Source organism: Physcomitrium patens, chromosome 10 (assembly GCF_059467195.1).
Source record: "Physcomitrium patens ecotype Gransden chromosome 10, ASM5946719v1, whole genome shotgun sequence".
Lineage (NCBI taxonomy): Eukaryota > Viridiplantae > Streptophyta > Bryopsida > Funariales > Funariaceae > Physcomitrium > Physcomitrium patens.
This window is the reverse complement of record NC_143419.1, coordinates 8015546-8040860: the sequence shown is the minus strand read 5'-3', so window position 1 is coordinate 8040860 and position 25315 is coordinate 8015546. Positions and strand designations below refer to the sequence as shown.

General features: G+C 37.3%; 2 protein-coding genes across 2 annotated transcripts; one reads left to right on the top strand and one right to left on the bottom strand.

The window, feature by feature from the left end:
- Nucleotides 1-17104: 17104 nt before the first annotated feature.
- LOC112287729 (uncharacterized) lies at nt 17105-19631 on the top strand. Its single transcript, XM_024531062.3, has 4 exons — nt 17105-17591; nt 17690-17812; nt 18011-18229; nt 18451-19631. Exons 1-4 carry the CDS (start codon nt 17418-17420, stop codon nt 18967-18969), a joined length of 1035 nt encoding a protein of 344 aa, XP_024386830.1. The 5' UTR covers nt 17105-17417; the 3' UTR covers nt 18970-19631.
- Nucleotides 19632-21203: 1572 nt separating this feature from the next.
- On the bottom strand, nt 21204-23991 carry LOC112287728 (IMP-specific 5'-nucleotidase 1-like). Its single transcript, XM_024531061.3, has one exon. It carries the CDS (start codon nt 23657-23659, stop codon nt 21851-21853), a length of 1809 nt encoding a protein of 602 aa, XP_024386829.2. The 5' UTR covers nt 23660-23991; the 3' UTR covers nt 21204-21850.
- Between the last annotated feature and the right edge of the window lie 1324 nt (nt 23992-25315).

The window sequence follows — 25315 nt, the reverse complement described above, 5'->3', positions numbered from 1 at the left end:
CTACCTCAACTGAACTAAAAGGTCTTCTTGTACTCACCCAGTTCATGGACTTGAGCTTCCAATTTCAAGATCTAGACATCTCGAAGTTCTAATTGTTGTTGTTGCTGAATCATCCATTCTGGAACATCTTCAATCAATACTTGTGACTGGCTCCTCACTGTTAACTTTTATTTGGAACTACTACTCTCAAAAATACAAGAAATACAAGAAAATGGCCCTCCAACCAACCCAAAACAATACCACACAATGACTTTAACTGGTGCCCTATTCCTATTCTTTTACCTAGTGGTGATAATGACAACATGTTACCCCTAGTGTCCGTTTCTCACTCCCGTCCCATCTGACACATTAGTAATTACTAACTATCCTTTCAGCCGCCTCTACACCCTAATGCACTTAATTATGTCTATCCTATGTATATTCGACGTGATCTCCTCCAGAAATTGAAAACCCGTCCCGAGTTTTACGTATGATATAACCGTAATCGATTCCCATTAATGCTGGTACTGAATCACTGATCCATGAAATCCTCCAATTGAATAGATCCATTGGAAAATCCTTCAATCACACGATATTGCCCATGCCAGGGAACTTGAAATTTTCTCAGAAAATGATTAAACCTGCTATCAAACAACAATACCAAATCATTGGGCATAAAACTCTTCGGACGTAGTTTACTATCATAGTAAGTCTTTCGCCATTTTTGAGTTGCTTCCATGTTGAAGAGAGCTATAGCCCATATTTCATCCAATTTATCCAACTCTGCCAACCGATATTGAAGTGATTCCTTATCTCCAAGACGTTCATCCAATGCAATGCACAAACTCTAAACTTCCAATTCAATGGGTAATATTGCTTCTTGCCCGTACACCAATTGGAATGGTATGGAATTGGTAGTCACTTTATATGCAGTACGATACACCCACAATGCCGCAAATAATTTAGTATCCCAATCCGTTTCTGTGCCTGAAATTGTTTTAGTTAAAATCTTACATAGAATACCATTGGTCTTTTTCATCTGCCCATTGGCCCAAGGATGATATGGTGTTGTTTTCTTGTACTTGATTTCATATGTGTTTGTCAAGGCTGCTATGGTCGCATTTATGAAATAGGTGCTGCAATCGCTAACCAATTCCTTCAGACACCCAAATCAAGTAATAATATTCTCGTATAGAAATGTGGACACCGTACTGGCATTATCATTGCGGGTAGCAATAGCCTCCGCCCATTTTGTTACATAGTCCATGGCGACTAAAATATATCGCTTTTGTCCATGTCTCGATGCTGGTGCAATGGGTCCAACAAAATCAATTCCCCATTTCTCAAATGGTGCTTATGCCAAGATTGGTACTAACGGCATCACTGAAGTACCCGTGGGTCGACCAATTCGTTGACAGGGATCACAACGACGAACAAATTGGTGCGCATTAGAAAACATTGTGGGCCACCAATATTCGACCATTAAAGCCTTGAGAGCAGTATTGTCTCCCACAAAATGTCCACCACAACTATCCAAATGACATCTTTTCAAAATTATACGAACTTCACTTTGAAAGATGCAATGGCATAAAATTCCATCCCGCCCTTGTTTATACAAGACATCTCCAATCATGGTATTCGACGCACTTTTTAAAATCAGACACTTCTTTTGTTTTTCATTATAAGAAATGAGAAAATTCTGAAACGTTAGATATTAGATCAATTCACCATATTTGGGTATAATGACATCCACAGCGAATAGTTGTGCATCCGGAAGAGCATCATTTATTGGCTCATTATCCAGTATATTAAATAAACGGGATAAGTGATCCGCATTGGCATGTTTCTTACCAGATCGAATGTTAATTGTAAAGTTGAATTCCTGTAGAAGTAACACCCATCGAGCAATTCATCCACTCAATTGAGGTTTATTTATCATGTATTTGAGGGCATCATGATCCACATAAAAGACAAAGGGATACCTAAGCAAATAGTGTCAAAATTTTTGAACCGAGTATATCATATCCAATACTTTTTGTTCAGTAGTAGTGTAATTACGTTCGACAGCTACCAATTACCGACTAACATAATAGATAGGATGATCCAGATCCTGGTCATCCTTCTGACTTAGCACCGATCCAATAGCCACATTGGATGCATCAACATACACATGAAAGGGCTCAGTCCAACGAGGGGCCACCAATATTGGTGCAGAGACCAATTTTGACTTCAATGCTTCAAAGGCCATGGTACACTCCATGGTCCAGATGGGACTAGTCCCATCTAACAGAGGTTTCTTCAGTAAGTTCGTTAAAGGTTGACAAACAATTCTAAATGATCGAATAAATCGTTGATAATAATTGACATGGCCAATGAACCCTCGAACATCGGAGACCATCTCTGGTCTGGACAAGTTCATTATATATGTCACTTTGTCTGGATCCGTAGTGATACCACGGCTAGAGATGATATGTTCCAATAATTTTTCTGACAGAACACCGAATTGATACTTATCTGAGTTCAACGATATCTCAAACTTAGCGCACTAAGCCAAACATTTGTCAAGACAATTAAGATGATCTTGTTTTGTACTGAATACACAGAAGTCATCTAAAAAGATCTCCATAAACAGCTGGAGATAGTCTTGGAAGGCCTGAGTCATCACTCTTTGAAACGTGGCTGGGGTGTTACATAATCCAAAAGGCATCATGCGATAAGCAAATGTGCCCCAATCCGTAGTAAAGGTCATCTTGAGTTGGTCTTCCGTTGCAATTTGAACCTGATTATACCCAAAAAATCCATCTAAGAACGAATATCATTCATGACCTATTACAGCGTCCAATATACTATCCGTGAAGGGTAATGGGAAGTAATCTTTCTTGGTGGCTGCATTAAGTTTCCGGAAATCCTGACAAATTCGGATTTTTCCATTCTTTTTCGACACCATCACGATTGGAGAAACCCACTCACTATTTGGTACCAGATAAATAAAACCAACTGCAAGAAGCTTGTCCAATTCTTCCTTCACCATGAGGGAATATTTAAGATTAAGGTGATATTACCTCTGCCGTATCGATTTAGCGTTCTCCTCTAAAATGATACGATGCTCATAGACTTCAGCGGGGATACCTTTTAAATCATCATAAGTCCAAGCAAAAGCAGATTTATGATATAAGAAAAATTTGGTCCAGCAGGTCAACTCTTGTTCCTTAATACCTTCGTAGACCTTAATTGTCCAAGATTTTGCTGTGGTCGCCAAGTTGATAGTTTGACATAAAGGTGCAACGGCGATGTTCTATTTCAATCCCTGTGCTGGTTTAAAGTCAGTAGATAAGTTCGACATGTATGAAGTACTGAATCCTGTGTCCAGGGCACTAACATGGTACACATCATACTTGGTCATCCAATCAGTACTAACATAATTTGAGTTTTCTCAGTCCGTTGGGTATATCAAGTACTCCTCCGGACCTCCACATTGGTACACCACTCTAGGGTGTAGTGCTGCCTCCACGGGCGCCTCCGTAATTGGTACTATTGTATCATCATCAGAGCTAAGCTCATCGTCCGACGTTAATTCAGATGCTGGCAATTGAGACTCCCCATGATAGTGTATTGGGTATATTTGTAACACCATTTTATCTCTGTCCTTGCCAATTGTCAAAGTACCCCGATCCCAATCATTCTTAGCCTTTGCTTGATAAAGCCATGATCGTCCCAATAAAATTAGATACGATAAAGTCAAACGTTGTAACCAAAAGACGATATAGTCGATTTTATATACAATACCAACAATTATAGTTTGAATAATCTGTAAGATACCCATTGGTTTAACCTGGCTATGATCTGCCATTCGTAATACCAATGTCGTATGTAGCAATTACTTTAGATCCAAGTCCTCTATTGTATCTATGTTCATTAAATTCACACTGGAGCCACCATCAACTTGTACTCCTGGAATTAAAATGCCATCGATTGATACATCGATTGTTGGTGCTCCCGGATTTGGATTTAAGCTAACTTTATGAATTTTTTTAGTGCGAGATCTTTGTCGTATTAATGCTGAATTCAATGTAAATCGATATTCCGATACTACAACCAAAAGTTGCTTCATTATAATTGAAGGCTGAATAACATCCAAATCCCTCAGAATGTCGTAGGGTTCCATATTGAAAGTAATTCCCAATGCTCTTTTGCGTTTCATTGGTTTCGATTTCACTCTGTTCGACAGCAATTTCATTCTAGCGATTGGAATTGCCGTTGGTAACTTCACCAACTTGCCTACCACTAAAAGTTCCTTTAATGCATAAGATCTTTTATTGGGATGTACAGGTATTAGTACTTGGTCAGTTGGGATCGATCTTAATGGTCTCAGTAAATTGGCATGTGGGACTGAATTGGGTTTCTTAGTCTGTTGAGGACTCAATATTGGGATACGTCCTAATATTGATATTGGTTCGTTTAGCCCCATAGGCGACGCTACTTGCTCTCCTGCGATTGATTCATCCATGTCCTGAATTTGATTCTTGTCTTTTTGTTGGCCTTTGGTAAGCACTACGTTCACCACCTCGACACGATGTACTAGTGAGTCTCGTTGAACAGGGCCTTTGTCCTCCGCCAATTGGCTTGTTTGCATTTGCTGGTCCCAGTTATTATAATTAAAGGGCGCATTGCACTGTTGATAAGTATGACCAGACTGCTTACAATTTCCACATATTGGAGCATAGTCATCACTGGCCCTTGGATTAGGACATTCACTCGCATAATGTCCGATTTGTCTGCAATGATAGCAACGAAGTGGTCTCCTGCCACTTCCTTCAAGGATAATGGGTGTTTCTACTGGTATATAACGGCTAGGTCTGTTCCATTTCGGATGATTAAAGGATCCTGGCTGACCTATTGTTACTGTAGAGTCTGGCATTGGCTTTGTCATGGATGGATATTGATGGTATCCTGGTTGATTCATCACCAATCCGTGAGTATTGGATACACCTTCTTGGTGAAATTCAGAGTTGAAGAAATTAGAATAATTTTTGTTTTGCTTATTCGTTCGATTTCCATTCCAGCCAAACTTATTATTCGTTTGTATTTGATTGACATCCCACGAAGTTGGTTGAGTCATTATCTGGTTACTGAGTTGTTGTTGCTTCCGTAAATTCTAGCAGTTGGTGGTAATATGCTTGCCCCTGCAAAAGATACATTGTATAGTCATTTGGGGTGGTGAAGGACATTCTGTTACTAAATGATCTTGTCCCTTACAATTGCTGCATCAAACATTGGGATGCATATTGGTTGATTTATGCCTTTTTTCTTTATCCTTGGCCAGATTCACAGCCAATTCATCCATTTTTTTTATCAATGTTAACAACAATGACTCATTAGGATTCCTTGATACCAATGCATTTGGCAATTCTTTTGTAGGTATTGGTTTTTGATATGCGGAATAAGATGCATACGGGTGTGATGATAATGGTGGTACACCTTGCAATGGAACGGCATCCACTATTCCCTGTGGAATTGTACCATAATCGATCCTTCTCAGATAACTTTCCGATGCGTCATTCCAATTTATCATTTGATAACCTCCTTGAGATGGAATCATCGTGGGTCCAATTGTTAAGTTTTGGTCATAGTGACATTCCTCCCATACTTTTGCTCGCTCAAGAGATGATGCAATAGTGGCTGATTGGGCCTCTTTTATAAACATTTTTAATTCTGGTGGGTGTAGTCCATTAATCAATATGGACAACACAAATGATTCCGGTATTTGGTTATTTGGCCATTTTCGAAGTATATCCGCTACACGACCATAATATGACTATATCACTTTCCCTGGTACCATTCATCTGTTCATTAGTTTTTCTCTAAGACGTTCTTCAAAACCAATTGGTCGAAAATGGTCTAAAAATGTATTTTTAATGCCTCCCAATTGATAAATTGTCCCACAAGTTGGCGGTTATACCACTCAAACGCTATGTCTTTCAATGTTGCTGGCAGCCATCTCAGCCAAATGTCTTCTGTTCTTCGATTATTGGCTACACACGCCGTCAAGAATTGAGACAAATGTTGATCTGGATCCACACTTGGCAAACCCCAAAAAATAGGTAATGGCACCGTGCTAGTCGTTTGATCGCTCACTGCACGCATTTGAACTGCAATCAAAACTGCTGGTCCTCCAGACGTCATTAAAGATGCCAGTGTTCTGCTCAATTTTTTATTAAAATAAAAATTGCCTCTCACAAAAGTCTTTTTCGAAGTTCCGGGCCTTTCCAATTGACTATTATTATTCCCAAATAATTTTACTGGTTGAATATGAGGTGAAAACGACTGGTTTTGATATACTCTGAATTGGTCTTTATTAGCAAGTGATTTATGTCAATCTTCAAAATCAGTCTTGTTAGGATCGGATGTATTTTTAATTGAGAAGATACCTAGTGGGATATCTAATTCCTCTGTGCCTTCCTCGTTTTCCGTTAACGGCTTCGAGAGATTTGCTAGCCTATTAACAATGCTCCCCACAAGTGCTCTTGGCAATTTCTTTAACGGTATGTACTTCTGAAATATTAGATGTCGATTGTCTTCTGGGTATGATCGAATATGCCGACAGGCATGCAACCATGGCTTAATCCAACTTTGTCGATGCTTCTTTTTCAATTTGCGATCTCATTCATTACGTAACAAATTTCTTGCTTATGATTACTCTGTTCTTTTCTTTGATTGCTTTATTCTCTTTGCTATTAAATTCTCATTCTTAATAACCATACTCTTTCTTCAAACACTACTGAAATTATCTTCCATTGCCAATTTTTTCACACGTTTGGTAATTAATTCCTAACACTCAAAGCTATTATCACTCCCCAACAGCGGCACCAAAATGTGATTGCTCGTTTTACTTATTCCACAAGAAACTTCCCAGCATAAACATGTATAGAGGGATTCGAACACGGAGAATGACTAGTTGCTTAAGCGTTCACGTTAGGGTCACACAATCAATTACCTCCTAAATGTATCATCTCTATTTTCAATATCTGAACACACAAGGAAACTATAATCTCCTCCTTCACTTTATTGGTCTCTTCCTTACAACAATTCAGTCATATCAATAACTGCTAATTCCACCAATATATTCACCCTCATAATCTCCAACTGTAATACTGTGCCCTCACAGCTTTCAATATACAATTATCCTCGTTCCAATCTCTGGAATTCTTCACACAGAACTGCCATTCACATTACAATGTTTCACACAAATACAGACTCATTCTCTTTGCTGACCTACAATCAGATTTCAGCATTCAATCTTTCTTTTTCTCAAATAATACCAATCATATTTTCATAATTCACTTCACAATATTCATAAACTTTCAATCTTCTTTTTCAAAGAAAATAACAAATAAAAGAAAAGAGGTAGCACCAAGCTTACCTCGGCTCACAACTCTCACAGTCTGGCCATTGGCTTACGACTCTCACAGTCTTGCATTTTCTTCCCCTCTCCCATCCTCCTTATACTACCCCAAGATACCAACTCCTATACTACAGATGATAACTACTTTTTCTAACTATTCATCCATTCTACCTACTGAACCATCTTTTCAGCAGTTATTTATCCCTGTTTACACTATACACTAGATATCTATATTTTGAAAATAACTACTTATTCTACAGTGCTTGATTTCGAAATCTATCTGCAAACGCCTTGTAGGATTCTTGAGCGGATTGTAATTGAAGCTTCAACGTATTTTGAAGCTCTGATAGTTGTTTTACAAATCCTTCAGCTGTTGGATAGTTATTTGTTGATGGACTCAATAAATCAAGCTTCAGATGATATCCATAGTTGGAAAAGAATCGTGTGTATTGAGTCGATGCATGGAGGGTGTTGTTATATTTAAACTCGGCTAGTGACAAATATGTGGTCCAATCGTCTTGCTGATAGTTGATGTTGCATCGTAAGTATTGTTCCAAGACTTAGTTCACGTGTTCTGTTTGGCCATCAGTTTGAGGATGAAAAGCCAAAGAAAGCTTGATATCCACCTTCAGTATTTCAAAGAGAGATCTCTAAAACTTTGATACGAATTGGATTCCTCGATTTGATACGATATCATCTGGTAGTCTATAATATCGATACATATTATCGAGAAAGAGCCTTGCTGTGACTTCACTAGAGGATGTCTTCTTGCAAAGGACAAAGTGTGTTATCTTTGTAAGCTGATCTACCATGATAAAGATACTGTCAAATGAGTTCGATAATGGCAGGTCTGTGATGAAGTCCATGGAAACTGAAGACGATGGTCGACGTGGAATCGGCAATGGCTGTAGGAGTCCATAAGGGCGATGCCGAGGATTCTTGGATCTCGAACAGATATCGCAGGAGAAGACAAAATCTTTCACATCCTTCCACATTTGAGGCCACCAAAAATCTCGAGAAATAAGCTCCAAGGTCTTGTTGAATCCAAAATGTCCCATAGCTGGAAAATCGTGGCGAGATTGAAGAACTCGGAGTCGTGCTGGTCCTTTTGGGATATACAACTGCTCCTAAAAGTATAAAAGATCTCCCTCCACCTTGAACTTGTCATCATTGGCACGCTGCTTGATATCAATGGCTACTGAATCTTCAATGGTCATGGCACGTACATGATTTAGGAAGTCAGCATCAATTGGCACAATAGTAGTGCAAAGCTGAAATTACTCTGGCTTCAACAACGTCGTACATTATTGATCAAATGCTGCTTCTCTAGTCTTTGGTACAAGATACGATCTCCTCGATAAGGCATCAGATAGTCCTTGCTGCTTTTCAGGTCGATAAGTGATAACAAAATCGAATCTAGATAGTGACATACTCCATCGAGCTTGACATCGATTTAGAACTCGAGCCGACATGAAATACTCCAAATTCTTGTGATCTGTGTATACGGTCATTGGGTGTGCAGCTCCTTCAAGAAAGTGACGCCATTCTTGGAAAGAATCCACTATAGCAAGAAGTTCCTTATCGTGGATCTCATAATTGATTTCAGCAGCAGAGAACTTTTGAAAATAGAATGCAACCAGATAGAGCTTCTTATCTTTTCCCATTTGTGAAAGTACAGCTCTCAAAGTAAAATTCAAAGCATCAGTTTCTAAATAAAAGGCCTTTGTAAAGTCTAGATGTACCAAGATTGGAGCTGTAGTAAATGCAGTCTTCAGGGCTTGAAACGCCTTCTCTGCTAGAGGTCCCCATTTCAACTTATCCTTGCATGTCAACTGAGTGAGAGAAGCAGCAACTTGAGAGTAATTCTTGATGAAGATCCAATAGAAGTTGGCAAAACCAAGAAAGCATTGTATGTCTCTAACCGTCTTTGGAACCTCCCAGGACACGATTGCTTCCTCCTTCTAGGGGTCCATCTTCAAGCCTTTCGTAGTCACAATGAACCCCAAAAATTCCATCTCTATTTGGTGAAATAAACACTTCTCCAACTTGGCATATAGTCCTCACTCGTGTAATTTTTTCAAGACCAAACAAACGTGCTTTTCATGCTCTTCCTCGTTTTTGGGGAATATCAAAATATCATCCAAATAGATGACAACAAAATCGTCAAGGTGCTCTCGAAAAATGTCATTCATCATATGTTGAAAGACCGCTGGAGCATTGGTAAGACCAAAGGGCATGACATTATACTCAAAATGGCCATACCTTGTATAGAACGTTGTCTTCCACTCATCTCATTCCTTGATTCGTACGAGGTTGTAAGCTCTCTTTAGATCAATTTTTGTAAAGATCCTTGCACATCCAAGTTATTCTAAGAGACAAGAAATCAAAGATAACGAGTAACGATTCTTCTTTGTTTCCTTGTTGAGGCCTCGATAGTTCACGCACATCCGCAACGAGCCATCTTTCTTCTTCACAAATAAGATGGGTGCTCCGGTTGATGATTGTGAATGACGGATGAAGTTCTTGGCTAGATTTTCATCGATGTACTTTCGCAACTCCGCCAACTCCGTCTGCGATAGATTGTAGATTGGACCAAAAGGCGGTTGTCCTCCTTCCTGCAAGTCTATGGCGCAATCATATGGTTGGTGTTCCGATAGCATGTCGGTATTCTTCTTTTGAAACACGTCTTTAAAATCCTTATATTGCTCCAGTATACTTGCTGTCGAGATCTTCTCCCCGATAATTGGAGCCGCATAAATGACAAACGGTATGCCTTCCTTGGACGATCTTATAAACGCTCTTGCTTCAATGAATAAGGATTTCTCTATTTGGGGTTTTCTACTAGGCTTGCTCTTGGGTGGTTTTGTGGGAAAGGTCATCTTTCGCAACCTCCAATCTATAGATGGGTTATGCTTTTTCAACCAAGAAAGACCAAGAATAACAGGATTTGATGGAGTTCTAATAATATTGAAAATAATATGACTACTATAGCCCTTAAACGTCACTTTTATAGGTTTTGATTCATAGGTGACACTACCTGACAATAAAGGTCGCCCATCTATGACCTCTACATGAATAGGTTTGGATTTTTGTACTAAAGGGATCTTATGAAGCTTCACAAATTCATCGTTTAAGAAACAAGCAGATGCTCTTGAATCTAATAATTCTAAGGTTTTCAGTTTCTAAGGGCCAATAAGCAAAGGGATTGTAAAACAAAGGGCAGGTTGAGCGGAAAGAAAAGAACCTGGTTGTTATTGCAATATTTCACTGTCCAGTCGCACGGTTCCTATTGTGGCTGGGCATCCTTGTTTTCCTGAATAAACGTGCCCCTAGTCTTGACAATACATCAATTTTGCTTCTTGGGATAGTTTCCAACTTTGTGGCCTTCACCGCAATACAAGCATAGACCTTCCTCCATACGCTGCTTTTTTTTCTTCTAGAATAAGAGATTTGACACGTACCACATCAATTTGCATGTCTTCTACCTCTGAATGTGAATTCACGCTGCTTGCCAACATAGTTGGGACGTGGCGAACCATATGTTGTCTTGAACGTTGGTCTTAGCAGCATTGGAATAGGCGGTTATCGTAATTCACAGCTTGGCTACTAGCTTTGTTGAGCGTTTGTGGATCAGGAAGAGTTAACAGTAAATCCTTCACATCGTCCCTTAAATCCCAATAGAATTGACTCATCAATGCTTCTTCATTCCAATTAATGTCGCATACTAATTGCCTGAAGTTCGATGCATAGATTGATGTAGAGCGCATCCCTTATCGTAGTGACCGGATCTTTGTTATAGCCCATCGAACCTTGTCATGTTCACCAAATGCTTCTCCAAATGCCTCCAAAAAGGTTTCAAAGTTGTTTAGTATGGACAATCGTTTCTCAAACAAAGGAGCAAACCATGATAGAGTTTGCCCTGTAAGTAAGGTTCCAACAAGCCCAACACGTGACTCCTCCAGTGGATAGCGTTCAGGCTGTAAAATTGTTATAAACCTGATTTGGTTGACGAATCCTCGAAACTTGGAATGCGTATCATCGAACTTGTCTGGAAGGCTAACTCGGGGCTCTTTATGTTGTAGAACTAGCGGTGCTTGTCGAACCTGAGGTAAAGTTGCTTATCCAAGTGCAGAAGTTTGAGGCTGGTGCAACCTAGATTGTGCCATCGCAGATGCTCCATCATTATGAAGCCTTACCACGACTCCTTCAATCTCTGCAGTTCTTTGCAATAACGTAGCGAGGGCATTCATGATAGCATCCAACTTAGACTCCAAACTTTCCGTCATACTAATGTCTTGGCCTCCGGCCATTCTAAGAGAAGGACAGAAATGACTCTACAAGAAGACAATATTGGTTTAAAGGAGGATACTCCGCAACCTCTAAAATGCCTTAAGAGCTTCAAGAAAAGGGATAATCCACTCTCTCCAAGAAGAATAAGACTCCAATATTATAACAAAAGAAGTATCAGTTTAGAGGAGGGTAATCTGCAACCTCTAAAATGCTAGTACACTTCCAAGCAGAGGGGTAATCCACACTCTAATAAGGAAGAAACTAGCTCTGATATCTGAGGTGAGTGAAGTCTCGACAAACTGTCACAGACACAAAATATATGCTCGAGATCTAATAAGAAATTCAAGAAGAACTGGCAAGAACTAGATTAATCAGATGAATACAAGAGCAACACCAGAGAGGTGAACTAGAGCTCCAAGAGATGTGTTGTCGAGACTGAAGAACTCTTGAGCCTCGATTCCAATATATACTCCTATTTAGGTAGCTTCTCAAGTAACTTCTACCAACTAGGAAGCTTCTAGAAGGTTCCAGAGACTTGCTTCTAGAAGGTTCTAGAAACTTGTCTCTAGAAGATTCTAAGGACTATATCCCTAACATCTTCTACTAACTAAGAAGCTTCTAGAAGGTTTTAGAGACTTGCTTCTAGAAGGTTCTAGAAACTTGTCTCTAGAAGGTTCTAAGGACTATGTCCCTAACATCTTCTACCAACTAAGAAGCTTCTCAAGCAATTTCCATCAACTAGGAAACTTCTCAAGTAATTTCCATCAACTAGGAAGCTTCTAGAAGGTTCCAGAGACTTACTTCTAGAAGGTTCTAGAAACTTGTCTCTAGAAGGTTCTAAGGACTATGTCCTTAACAGATGTTTGAATCATATTACATCAATTTACATATCCTCAGCTCTACAATATAGAAGTAATGTATTTGTTGAAGTAGTAGAGTATAAATTTTTAATTTATTGTTATATCAAAGTTCACAAGTGTTGATCTTGATGGTGTTGAAATAATCAATTATATCACTTTATAACTTAGTTGATAGCTTCATTAAATATTTGAAGATCATATAATGATAGTAATAGGTCTTTTATATGATTTCTTAATCAATAGAATTGGTTCATAAGAGCTTGTTCATGTCAATTGATGTCACAAGTTAATTGCCTAAAATCAGATGTATAAATTGATGCAAAGTATGATTATTGATGTAATAAGCAAATCTTTGTTGTTGTTCATTGAGCCTTGTCATATTCTCCAAATGCCTCCACAAATGCTTCTAAGAAAGCTTCAAAGTTATTCAAGATTGAAGATCTCTTCTCAAATAAAGGAGCAAACTAAGATAAGGTTTTTTTTTATAAAAAAGGTTCTTACTAAATCAACTCATGATTCTTTTATTGGATAGCTCTCAAGTTGTAGAAAAATTACTAATCAAATTTGGTTAATAAAACCTTAGAACTTCGAGCATGTCCCATCAAACTTTTCTAAAAGACTAATCTAAGGCTCTTTAAGTTATTGAATATGTAAATTTTCTTGTTGAAGTACAAGTGCTACTGCCTCATTAGATATAGAAGCTTGAAAAAGTGATTGCATCTTAAGCTAATCTACTCTAGGTCTTGCATTACTATAAAATCTTACAAAAAATCTCTCAATTTTAGCAACTCTACAAGCTAAAGCATTTAGTGTGTTCATAATAACATCTAACTTAGACTCAAGAGATTCAAACATACTAACATCTTCACCTCCAACGATTTAAAAAAATAATAAATAATAAATAAATAAATAATATTAGTTTAGATGATGATACTCTACAACCTCTAAATTACGTAGATGCCTTCAAGAAGATAAGTAATCCAATCTTTATTAAAAAAAATCAAGCTTTAGTATTGATAAGAGGGCAATCATAATAAACTATCATAAATATATTATACAAAAGACCAAACAAGAAGTTTAATGGAAGAATTTCAACAAAAAATTTTATAAAAACTTGATTAAACTAGATGAGTACAAAGTCAATACCAAGAAAGATGAACTAGAACTTCAAGAGATGTGTTATTAAGATTGAAGATCCTTTCAAACTTGATTCTAATATATACTAGGTATTAGGAAGCTTTTCAAGAAGTTTCTATAATGCTTGAAGATGAAGCAACCCTAGTAAGCTTCTTAGACAACTTCCTTAAACTTCCTAAAATTTTTTAGAATCTACTAAAATATTCTAAGAACCTTATAGAAATCTTTTAAGAATCTTTTGAGAATATTTTTAGAATATTTTGAAACTTTATAGAATCTAATAGAATATTCTATAAATATTCTTAAAATCTTCTTATTAATGTCCATAATATTTTAAATAGTTATAAAATTAACTACACTTATATTTTTTTACTAATAAGTGCCTAATAATTGTTATAAGTGGAAGGATTTATTTTCTATAATAAAAATATATGTCAATTAAAATAATTAAATATATAAAATATTAATAAAATTAATTATTTAATTTATTTTTGAAAGATTACTTTTTATATTTTTTGGTTGAAAAAAAAGAAGTTAGATTTTTTTTTATTCTTTTTTATTTTATTTTATTCTAAAAAATTTATATTTTTTAATTAATATGTATCAATATATTTTTTTTCTTTCTTTCTTCAAATTCTTTAAAAAAAAATTATTTTATCCTTCTCTTCATTTGATAATTTGTATTATTGAGCTTTTGTTTTATTGAATAATATTATTTAAAATATATTAACTTATCTACTTCTTTTAAAACTTTGATTGTATATTAGTTAAAGATAGTCTTGTATATGTAAAAGTTTATTTTAAAATTTTAATTAAGATATGTTTAATTAAAGATCATGATTAAAGGTTTTAAATAAATTTATAATAATGTGATATGAATTACTATAAAAGTAATAATAATAATACTATAATATAATAAAATAATATAATATAATAATAAAATAATGATACTATTAGAATTATTAATTATACATTATGGTAATGATGAAATTATATTATTATTATAAAAATAATAATAATGATAAAATTATTATTTTTTTATAAATATGGTTTATAAAATAAAATAATTTCTTAATTTTTTTTATTATTATAGAATATCAAAAAATATTAAATAATGCTTTAGTAATTCAAAGAATGACATAAAGTTATATATACATATGTATATATATATATATATATATATATATATATATCAATTAATAAATCAATTAATTAGATAAAATATTTTTAGAACTACTTTAAATCAGATTCTATACACCAATATTTTTATGCAATTTTTTAAATTATGTGTTTAATTTAATATAAATATTTCTATAGATATTATAAACTAATTTTTATTTATTAATAGAGTAAAAATGATAACAATAATATTAATCCAATAACATAATAAATATAAATATGAAAAAATATAATATAATATGATGCAATATAAACAAAATCAGAGACTTCTTTTAAGACTATATTAAAAAAATTAAAGTACTATTTTTAAAACTATTCTTTAATAATATAAATATTATATTCCAAAAATAATTTTATTATTACTTTTTTAATAGATATATAGATAAACATAAAGGTAAGCTTTAGCTTTATAGTGGTGCATATTAAAATATAATATGTTATACATTTTCAAATAAATCCGTCATTCAAAAAACTTGACAATAAATATTGTTTAATTATCTTTTGTCTCGAATACTTTATAACACAGTTGACACACAAGTATACATAAATATTTGGCTAAAAATGATTTTGCATTCAATATAAATATCAAATTATAAATAAAATTCATGTTTATTTAATTATTAAATTACTAAAATATCATATATTAGAATTTTTAAAGTATAATATAATATGATATTATTTGCTTTATGGCTTTGTATTCTTAAATTGAATTTTTTATAAATAAATATAATAATTATCTATGTTTAATATTAAATATTTTTATATATTATATAATTATATATATTTATATTTATATATATGTACATATCTATTATTTAAATAATAAGAAATATAGAAATAAGTAGAAGTACATAAATATTATCTTTCTTAATAAATTTCAAAGAAATTACCAAGAGTTGGATTGTGTATTTAGACTTCTATAGATTTGCCTTGAAGGTATTGAAACTTGTCCAGTAAGTTTTTTTTACTTTTAAGTAGTTGCATTTGAAGGAATTTACAACTTGATGCTTAGGCTACAAGTCTTGAAGTTCTTTGGAAGCTTTCATAAGATCTTCTTGTAAGGTTGTATATGTAGAAGTATGATTAGAGCTATTTTTAGTCTTCTCAACACTTTTCTAGTATTCTGGTCTTAATCCTTGACTTTTTGAATTCTTTGAAAATGACAATATTTATTTAAGTTTTTTTTTAATCCTATATTCAATTTTTTTTATTTACTTTTTGCTATTTAATAATATAAGAGTATAATCTTATTCAAATTTTTGTTTAGATTTATATATATATATATATATATATACATATGCATACTCATAAAACTTAAGCAATAAACAATTTATTGTAGGATTCATGAAAAACATCTAATATAAATAATTGATACATGATATAAGTAAGTGATTTGAAAGTGTAATTTATAAAAAATCTTGTCATTCAATAAAAAAATATTATCTTTTAATATAAAAATTTATTTCTAATATTAAATGACTCATTTCTTATTCTATTTTTTTTTTGTTATAAAATTACCAAAATTTAATTTCTAAATTTTAAAAACTAATATATTTTGTGGAAATTTCTTTTTCATGCCTTTATAATATCTAATATACTTAAAAAATAAGAAAAAAAAAATCCTTTAATATAATTATTTCACTATTTTTTCTTTTACTCTTTAAGAAAGTATTAACTTTAAGTCTAATTTAAATTTATACTATTGTATAGTTTTGGAGCTCTACTCTTATACATAGAACTTTATTATGGTTTTTTTTATTATCAAATATGACAAAAAATGAGTTACTTCCTTGTCTTGTTTCTTTAATTAAAACCAAGTTTTTAAAACCATTGGGACCAAAAAGAGGGTTTTGAATGCAACAAATACACTTATTTTTATACATGCTTTGTAAAATTATAATAGCCAATTAAAAGAAATTTACAAAAGAATGAAAAATGGAAATATATTCTTTAAAAAACTGCAAATATGAAAATTTGACACTCTATATTTTTAATGTACTAAAAATAAATGAATAATAAAAAAAGCATAGAATCCAAAAGTATATAGGTAGAAAAGAAGGTTTTGTCTCCTCCCTCAACTTCAAGCAGCTTTAAGTACCCACACTTGGTACCAGTGGTTGGAAAATTGTGCAACCTCAACAATGGTTTAACACAAAAAAGATGGAACAAATTCAACCTTTAAATACTATTGATACCTGGGATATGATACCCGAGTACTTAAGCTTGCCGGTTCGTAAGACTCTCTAACAGCTTTCTCGATTGTCTTAGGTCGCGCGGATTTCAGCTCCGCAAATTCTCGAGGCTGCGTTTCGGATTCGAGGTTTTGTTGGTGATGGTGAATGTCATGATTTGTACCCTGCGGAAGGTTTTCTGTCAAGGCTATGGCAATTTTTGATTTCGCCATGGAACTTGTTGTACTCAGCGAAGCAGTTTGGAAGCCGTGAGACGTTCCGTGGAGGCTGTTCGGATTTTGGATTGCAAGCGTGTTCCCGGTTACTGGTTTGCTGTTAAGCGGATTGTGGGTGTTGCTGTCTAGGAATTTAGAGGGACATCATCGGCGTTTGGGCGTCATGCAAGGGGGAAAGAAGCAGTATGGTTTGCAGCTGCAAATCAAAGGGCCTCCGAAGAAGTTGACTGCTAGATCTGCGCCTGCTCCTGCTTTCCGTTTCATCGACGGAGATGACGAAGACGGTGTTGAAAGCGATATTGCCCGCCAGGCGAATAAAAAACGAAGTGTTCGAGAGGTTTGGCTTATTTGCCTTGCCCTTGCTTTGGAATCTGTTGTCGTGCTCTATTTTGGTTTTAGGGGTTGCTGACTCCATGCTTTATGAAATTGAAATAGGTCGAGCAGCAGTACCAAAAGGCCTTGGAAGAGGACCCTACGGCATTCGATTATGATGGGGTTTATGAGGAGATGAAGGGTAACCAAGTTCGCTCCATTCATGAGGATCGTGCAAAACGTGAGGTTGACGCCAATTCTTCATCCACTCCCTCCTTTTCTCGCTGGGTTTAGTCGTTAGGGTTTCCCGCACTTGTATTTTATGTTTTATTTGGCATGTGTGGGAATACCCGACGCGAGCGTCGAAACCTTTAGTAGCACGATGGTTTGAGTTATTTTTGGAACACATTAATTGTATTGATAAATATGTCATTTATGATGCAGCCCAAGTACATTGGAAAGCTACTTCAGAAAGCGAAAGAGAGATCTAGAGAACAAGACATAGTTTATGAACGTCAACTCGCCAAGGAGAGAGAAAAAGAAGATCACTTGTATGGGGACAAGGAGAAGTTTGTTACTGGAGCATACAAGAGGAAGCTCCAGGAACAAGCTAAATGGTTGGAAGAAGAACGTCGCAGAGAGCTGGAAGAACAGAAGCACGAGGTAGGCATGCTAAATCATTTCTCTCTCATGCTTTCTTCTGCAATTGCTGTTTACTTGCAGATAGACGTGAATATCTCTAGATGAGCGTCTGGTGATTTAGTAAGTTGTTACCACAAGTGGTTGAGGAAAATGGGCGTTGGTGTGTAATTAGGTCGATCAAGACATTGTCCTGTCTGCAGCTTACAGAATGGTCTCATTTACTTGTTCATAAATCTATTCAGGTGACGAACAAGAGTGATATGAGTGATTTCTATCGCAATCTGCTTAAGAGCAACGTTGCATTTGGCGCAAACAATACTCCCAAACCAGCTCAGAAGGACGCAGAGCTCCCTGGGCCACCATCACAGGTGGAGGATGAGACCAAGCCGTCTACGAGCACTGCTCCTGATGTTGACCTTGATTCTGGTTTAAAGAGGGAAGAAAGGCGAGAACAGTCACGGGACAAAGAGGATAAAAACTATGGGCGCAGAGGTTCTGAAATTAGGGACAGGAATGAATCTATGTCTCCATCAGCAAATCGATCACGAAGTAGGGATCGTGTTGATAGGAATATCGACAAGGATGATCTAAGGCCAAGCCACAAGGAGAAATCCGTAGTGGATACAGCACAAGATGAAGAAATTGGTGCTACGAAGGAAACTAAAATTAGTGAATCTAAGGATGTGAAAAAACCTGCCGTAGATCCAGTAGCTGCAGCTAAAGAGCGATACTTGGCTCGAAAGCGGCAACGCGGTCTGTAATTTCAGGAACCACAAACAATTCTTTGATCAAAATCTCTGCCAGTCCTAATCCTGGTATGGTTGACCGAACTGCCCCATCACAGTACTGCAACCGTAACCTTTCACCGAGCGGCACCATCCTAAAATACGCTACACCGTGAGTTGTAAGTACCCCTTCAAGTACAATTTTTCTACTGTGAACAATGGTTTTGAAAATCTGTTGACATCCCGTCGGCAGAGGGTTTTGTCAGGCTTCAGGATTAGAAACTCGTTATCAAGGGGTTTCTAGCCGCTGCTGAATCCCGGCTGAACTGAACAGAAATAACGGCTGTTCGGAAAATCAAGCATGGAGGGAGGGTAGAGACCCCGTTGCATGCAGAGGAGTTAGTGCCTTCTAATACCTTTTAGCCATTAGTACTAGTCGAATATGCAGGTAATTGCATATGACCACATGTGTTGAACAGTGTGGTGAAAATCCTGTATTTGTGTGATGACTTTCTAACTCATTTCAAGAATTAGGATGATGTAGTTGCATTCGAGTCTCCGCAATGTCCCTCTCCTCTTGTCACATGCCGCTGTGTGAGGAAATCTATGTAACAGTAATTCAGGGTTACACAAAATTTGAAAAGATCCTGTAATGAAAGTTTTTTGAGAATGGAATCACTTCCAAAAATTGCAAGGTATCATGCCTCTGTTTTTCAATGCTTGTTCAAATTGAGTAAATTGTGTGTCAACCTTGAAGAGGTTTTCAAGGTCTTTTCATGGATGAGAAACATTTCAAGTGTCTAGTATTCTTCTAGGCTGATCTTATGTCCAGAGAAATGAGCTTGAGATTCGTGTTCAATAAATCAGTAATATCAACAAACGCCACTTCAGCTTTGCAATAATATTGTCATACAGCTTTTTGCCAAACCACTGCCAATTGGTTCGCACGAACTTGGTCTATGCAGCACTAAGATTAGACAAAGGTAGTACAAATTTCGGATACAAATATATAAGTTGGAGCTGGGGGAGTGGTAATAAAGTTATATTAATCTTGGGTTTGAAGCACCGAAGGTGTAAGAACACGCTCCCGATGGCTTTCTCCGTGACATTGCTACAAGTTTTGTATTCACTGGCCGCGATTCGACCTCAGTAACGCTATCCTGGTTCTTCCCCTCTCTATGCCTCAATCCTTAAGCTGAAGCTAAGACCCTTCTTTCACAATTGTGGGTGAAGCGCCGAAGTCCCGTCGCCTTACTGTTCGTAGGTTTTCATTGGATTCGTCTGCATTAAGCTGCACTGTGGGTGTAAAATGTCGTGGAAATCTTAATTCGAATGAGAACCTCCTACCAAAGAGGTGTAGTCCCAAGGCATTCAGGAGAAGCGATGACGACAGGTAACGAGATATTCAAGTTTCAGGGCTTTTTCTGTCATTTTGTATAGCATACTATATGCAATGTACGGTAGAAATTCAATGTGTTTGTGAGACTTGCGTTTCCAGTACTGTTAAATGATACAGCAGGAGCTTACGTGAAGATGAATTGCAGAAAGTCTCGACAATTAATTCTCTCTCCGAACCTCGACGATTCTCCGTGCATGCGGTTGGACGAAACTCTGCCAATCTACTTATCACTAACTTTAGATCTCATAATAGACTTTTAGTCACACTCTAAGCAGCAGCTATCACAAGACACTTGATGTACATGTTGCTGTTAGACACATACACACATCCTCTTGAATGTCAAGCTACTCTGCAAATGCTTGGATGGTTACAAAAACTATTGCTTTGCAAACGACACCCCAAGAGGTACCTTGTAACTAAAACACTAACGCAGGTGTTTACGAAGAAAGTACTTGCAGTAGCTGTGGTATTTGGGCTACTGCAGCATGAGAAATTTCGCCTTTCTCATAAGTTTATTCTCTTGTCCGCTGATTGCATGGGCAACAGGTGTTTGCAGAGTGTACAATCGTCCACATAACGTGCTCTCTGTCGACTCCATCGGACAAAACATTCTTATGTGCTTGAAGGTGCATCAGATACGACACTGTTCGAAGGACTTCCAACTGCAATGAGAGGAATCTGCTTTGTGGAGCCAAGCTCACAGTCATCAATCCCAAATAGGTGGTGTCTCACTGGATTGAAGTTAATAGGCTGGATAGCTTTGGGTAAGACACCAAGAAAGAGCCTTAGACAAAGCTGCTGAAAAATGTACCAGCTGCACCATGTCAACTCAAAACATCCCTGTTATACCAAATCCCAATTAATGCCAATAAACTTGTAACAAAATTTATTCTGCCACATTGCGCTTACAGAAGTTTTCTATAGGAGAATCTCCACACAATCAAGTCGACATTAAAATGTTCCATACTCGTACAGCTGTACACACTCTTGTATCCACTCAATCATAGCTATGTTTCCCAGCCCCCAGTTTCATGCGAAGGATCTAATCTTAATCCTTGCAATATCTCGTTGAGAATCTTAAAGCCATCGCCTGTATAGCAAAATTCGCTAGCCTCTTTCTCTCCCTTCACTCAAAAAACAAACATGGCACCCAAGAGACGGAAGCCTACTCTCAATAATCTCCATAACTTTGCCTCCAAAATCTATCTTCTGACAAAAATTGGGCTTTAGACTAGAATGCTGAGAGATTTTCCTACCTATCATGACGAGAAAGCCGCGCGTCTTGTTGAGCTGGAATTTAACATGCGCTTATAGGCTTGAAAGATCCGATGAAAATTCAGTACTGCTAAGTACTCGCCGAGATCCACAAATCACCTCGTCTTGGGAGGGTTGGGGACATTGCACAAGCAAGCACAATGTAGATTTGGGTTGAGGGACTCGGTGGGATTTATTACAGTTGTTGTGTTCGCCGGATAGAGAAAAAAGAAAAACACAGAAAGCAAAAAAGTGTTACTCCAGCTAAGGCTGCATTCGGGCTAATCGGATATCTGTCAACAACAGCCGTGTGAAGAACGCCGTTTCTTCAGGATTGGCAACCCATAATATGGAGCACTGTGAACGAGTAGCCATATCATTCCCGCTCACCGTGAAGCGATCTCCGACGTGCAACGTTTCATGCGGTTCCTTGTTGAAAAACTTTATGAGAGCTCTGAGTCCGACGGATTTGTTTCCGACGTCGACGAAGACATCGTTTCCGCCATTGAAAGCACAGAAAGGAAGCCGTGACCCCATCAACTGAACTTGGACCGTCAAAGCCAACTCTTCCAAGACTTCGTATATAGTCGGCTCTAAAGGAACTGCACCGACAGCCCTCGGCTTGCGAATTATCTCAATTGGAACGCGTAACCTCGCAGCTGCCGATCTTAACGAGCACTCGGCGTCGGTCAGCAATTCATACACATCAATTTCTGTCCATTCGAGCATGTCGGGCGACATCCACACTTCGTCAGGCACAAATTCGAGCCTATAATCCTGGTTTACCCTCAGAAGATAGTTGCATTCCCCGCCCATAACGTGAAAAAGCTGCGTGATGGTGGGAGGAAGGCGAAGGTGCTTGAATGCTTCCAGGAGTCCCGCCAACCGATCCTCGAATTTGGCAGCGTTGCCGGGATATCCAGCCGCCGTAGCAATTGCAACGTGAACACCCTGTTGCATGAGCTTGATAATAAGTCCTATCATCTTGTTGTCCCCCCCAATGTGGTGGCCATCGGCGTATATAGTCCCATCTGCATCGAATGTGATCAGCGACAACTTTTCGGCAATGGCATGCACCTGGGCAATATTGAGAACATGCCTGAGTTCTGCAAAATTGGGCGGTACATATCGCCGTCTCGAGAGTGACGCAAATTCATCGTACTCGTAGAATGCACGAACAAGAGGCAAGGGCGTGTAACATCTTCCAAGAGTGGGGATGAGCCTACTTAGCGTACTCCTTTTCGGATCCTCCACATGCTCTCGCACCCATCGCTCAAGCTTTTCCATCACTTGAAATGAGGAGTGCGTGGAATGCATTGAGATAATGAATTCAATCAGGCCGTCTTGCTCTTTGAGCCGCCCTTTCCGGCGCAGAACGTGCGCATCCGTGACACTAGAAGCTCTGTTGAGATGCGCATCCTCCAAGGCTTCAGTGCTGAGCAGCATGTTCCATCGCATCCCTCCCTTGCTGTCCGCTTGTGGTATTTTAGCCCCCACTCCTACATCGCTCGGCAATACAAACGTCTTCGAAATACTGCCATTCTTTTCTACATTTTCAGAAGCTCCTCCTGACTTAACTTCGGTGGATGGTGCCTCGGACTCCACGAATTCTCCTTCTCTATTCCCACTGCGTCCAGAATCGGGATTCACAAGCACACGCTCGGTGATTTGTTTCATGTCACTGCTAGTTGCCTGGCTTTGTGAATCCTCACTAAGCTCTAATCCACCATTTTCATGCGTCGCAACAACAGCATACCGCTTTTCAGAAGTTGGCCTTTCTGCCACAACGCTGCAATGTAACAAGAAACTCAGCTTCAAAGCCTTAGAAACGCATCGTGTCTCACTCATCCCTCCGAGGGTCCTCCCACACGCCAGCGCCGGCAAACTAAGATAAGAATAAATCAGCGCACTACCATCTAAAGCCTTAGTTAAACCCCTGCCAGGTCCTTCAGCCGCCCTGGTACTAAAAATATTCCCGGAATTTGTATGCCCCCCAAGCTGCGAAGGCAGAACACCCTGTCCCCAAGTCTGAGCAAGAGGAGACAGCCCTCCCACTGAGGCAGGCGGCGCCATGCCAAAGAATCTGTCACCACCCCAGCTCTACAGAACAAAAGAGCAACACACAGCAACAGCACGAAGAAGACGACTAAGGAAAACGAGATGCTGCACCCTCCAAACACGCAAAAGGAAGTAATGGAAAGATTAGCGATAACACACGAGAAGAAATATTCTAGCAAGCTAGCAAAGATGAAAACGGAAAAGTTGAATGTGCATGCACGCTGGGAGGGGAGGAAAAGAATTCGAAGGACAGGTTGAAGACGCCTCGACTGTGTCTCTACAAGAATCTCTCATCAACTGGTTGGGCGTGTGCGGATGAGATGGTATTGTTTGGTCCGATGGATTTCTGCTGTGCCATTGTGCGACTGCAACAGATTACGTTGCTGCGATAGATCCCCACGAGCAACGAAGTAGCCGATGAACACATGTTTATCTCCCGTATTTCCTCAAACCCTTCATCACTAACCCGACACTTCCAAGAGAAACATTCATCTGCATTGGAATCTGAGACCATCCTGGATATTCTGCCTGGGCATAGATTAATGGTTATCGTCTCTGCACTTCAAGAGCTGGGCATGGGGACAATGAAAATGTTCCTGATAAAATATATTCATTATATGAGATGCAAGAATTACATATATAAATGAGATGCTTGCATCCTGTGGTGAGGTGAAGCGTCCCACCTCTTAATTACTAATCTAGGTAATCTAGGTTACTAGTTAATACCCCCCTTAACCTAGATCTAGATTAAAAAAACTAAATTTATTTAATACCCATTAAACCTAAACACTTAAAATGTTTGGGCTTGGATAAAGACTTGGTTAATACGTCTGCAACTATTTTCTTTAGGTTCATTAGGACTCATTTCCGTTATTAATTTTGCTCCTATTTCTAAAGGTGTAGATGCCGGTTTACAATCAAACATATTAAATCTTTTAAGGATCTTTACAGGGTACTTATTTGAGATATTGATAGAAACTTATCTTTTTCTATTTCTTTCTATTACCATAATTGAACATCTCTCGCCATCTTCTATTGGACCCTTGTTTGTTATTTCAAAATCCACCTTAAGAGTCCTTTAGGTTTGATTGTGAAAATGTAAGTTATGCTTACTATTATACAATATAAAGCAAAAATAATAAAATGTTGATGCATTGATTCTTTTTAAATATAAATGTTGGTATCTATAATTCCCCAAATAAATCCATTTGCAATAAGATATTCATCAATTTGTTCATACCACATGTGTGTAGATTGTTTCAATCCATATCTGGATTTGGGTAATTTGTAAATCATATGTTTAGGTTTGGAGTTAATATATCCCTCTCGTTGTGCCATATACGTATCTTTGAAAATGTAACCATAAAGAAATGCAGTCTTTAAATCCATTTGATAGACATGAAGATCGTAAATTGTAGCTAACAATAATAGAATACTTAGCAAAGTTATTTTAACCACTGGTCAAAAAGTTTCATCATAGTCAATTCATTTTTCTTGAGAAAAACCATGAACTACTAATTTTAACTTCGTATCAAATGATTATACCATGTGCATTATATTTTCGCTTTAATATCTATTTACAACTACCTATTGATTGCCTTAGAGGTAAGTCTGATAATATCCATGTATTATTGTTCATCAAGGAATTGAATTCTTCATCCAATGCCTCTT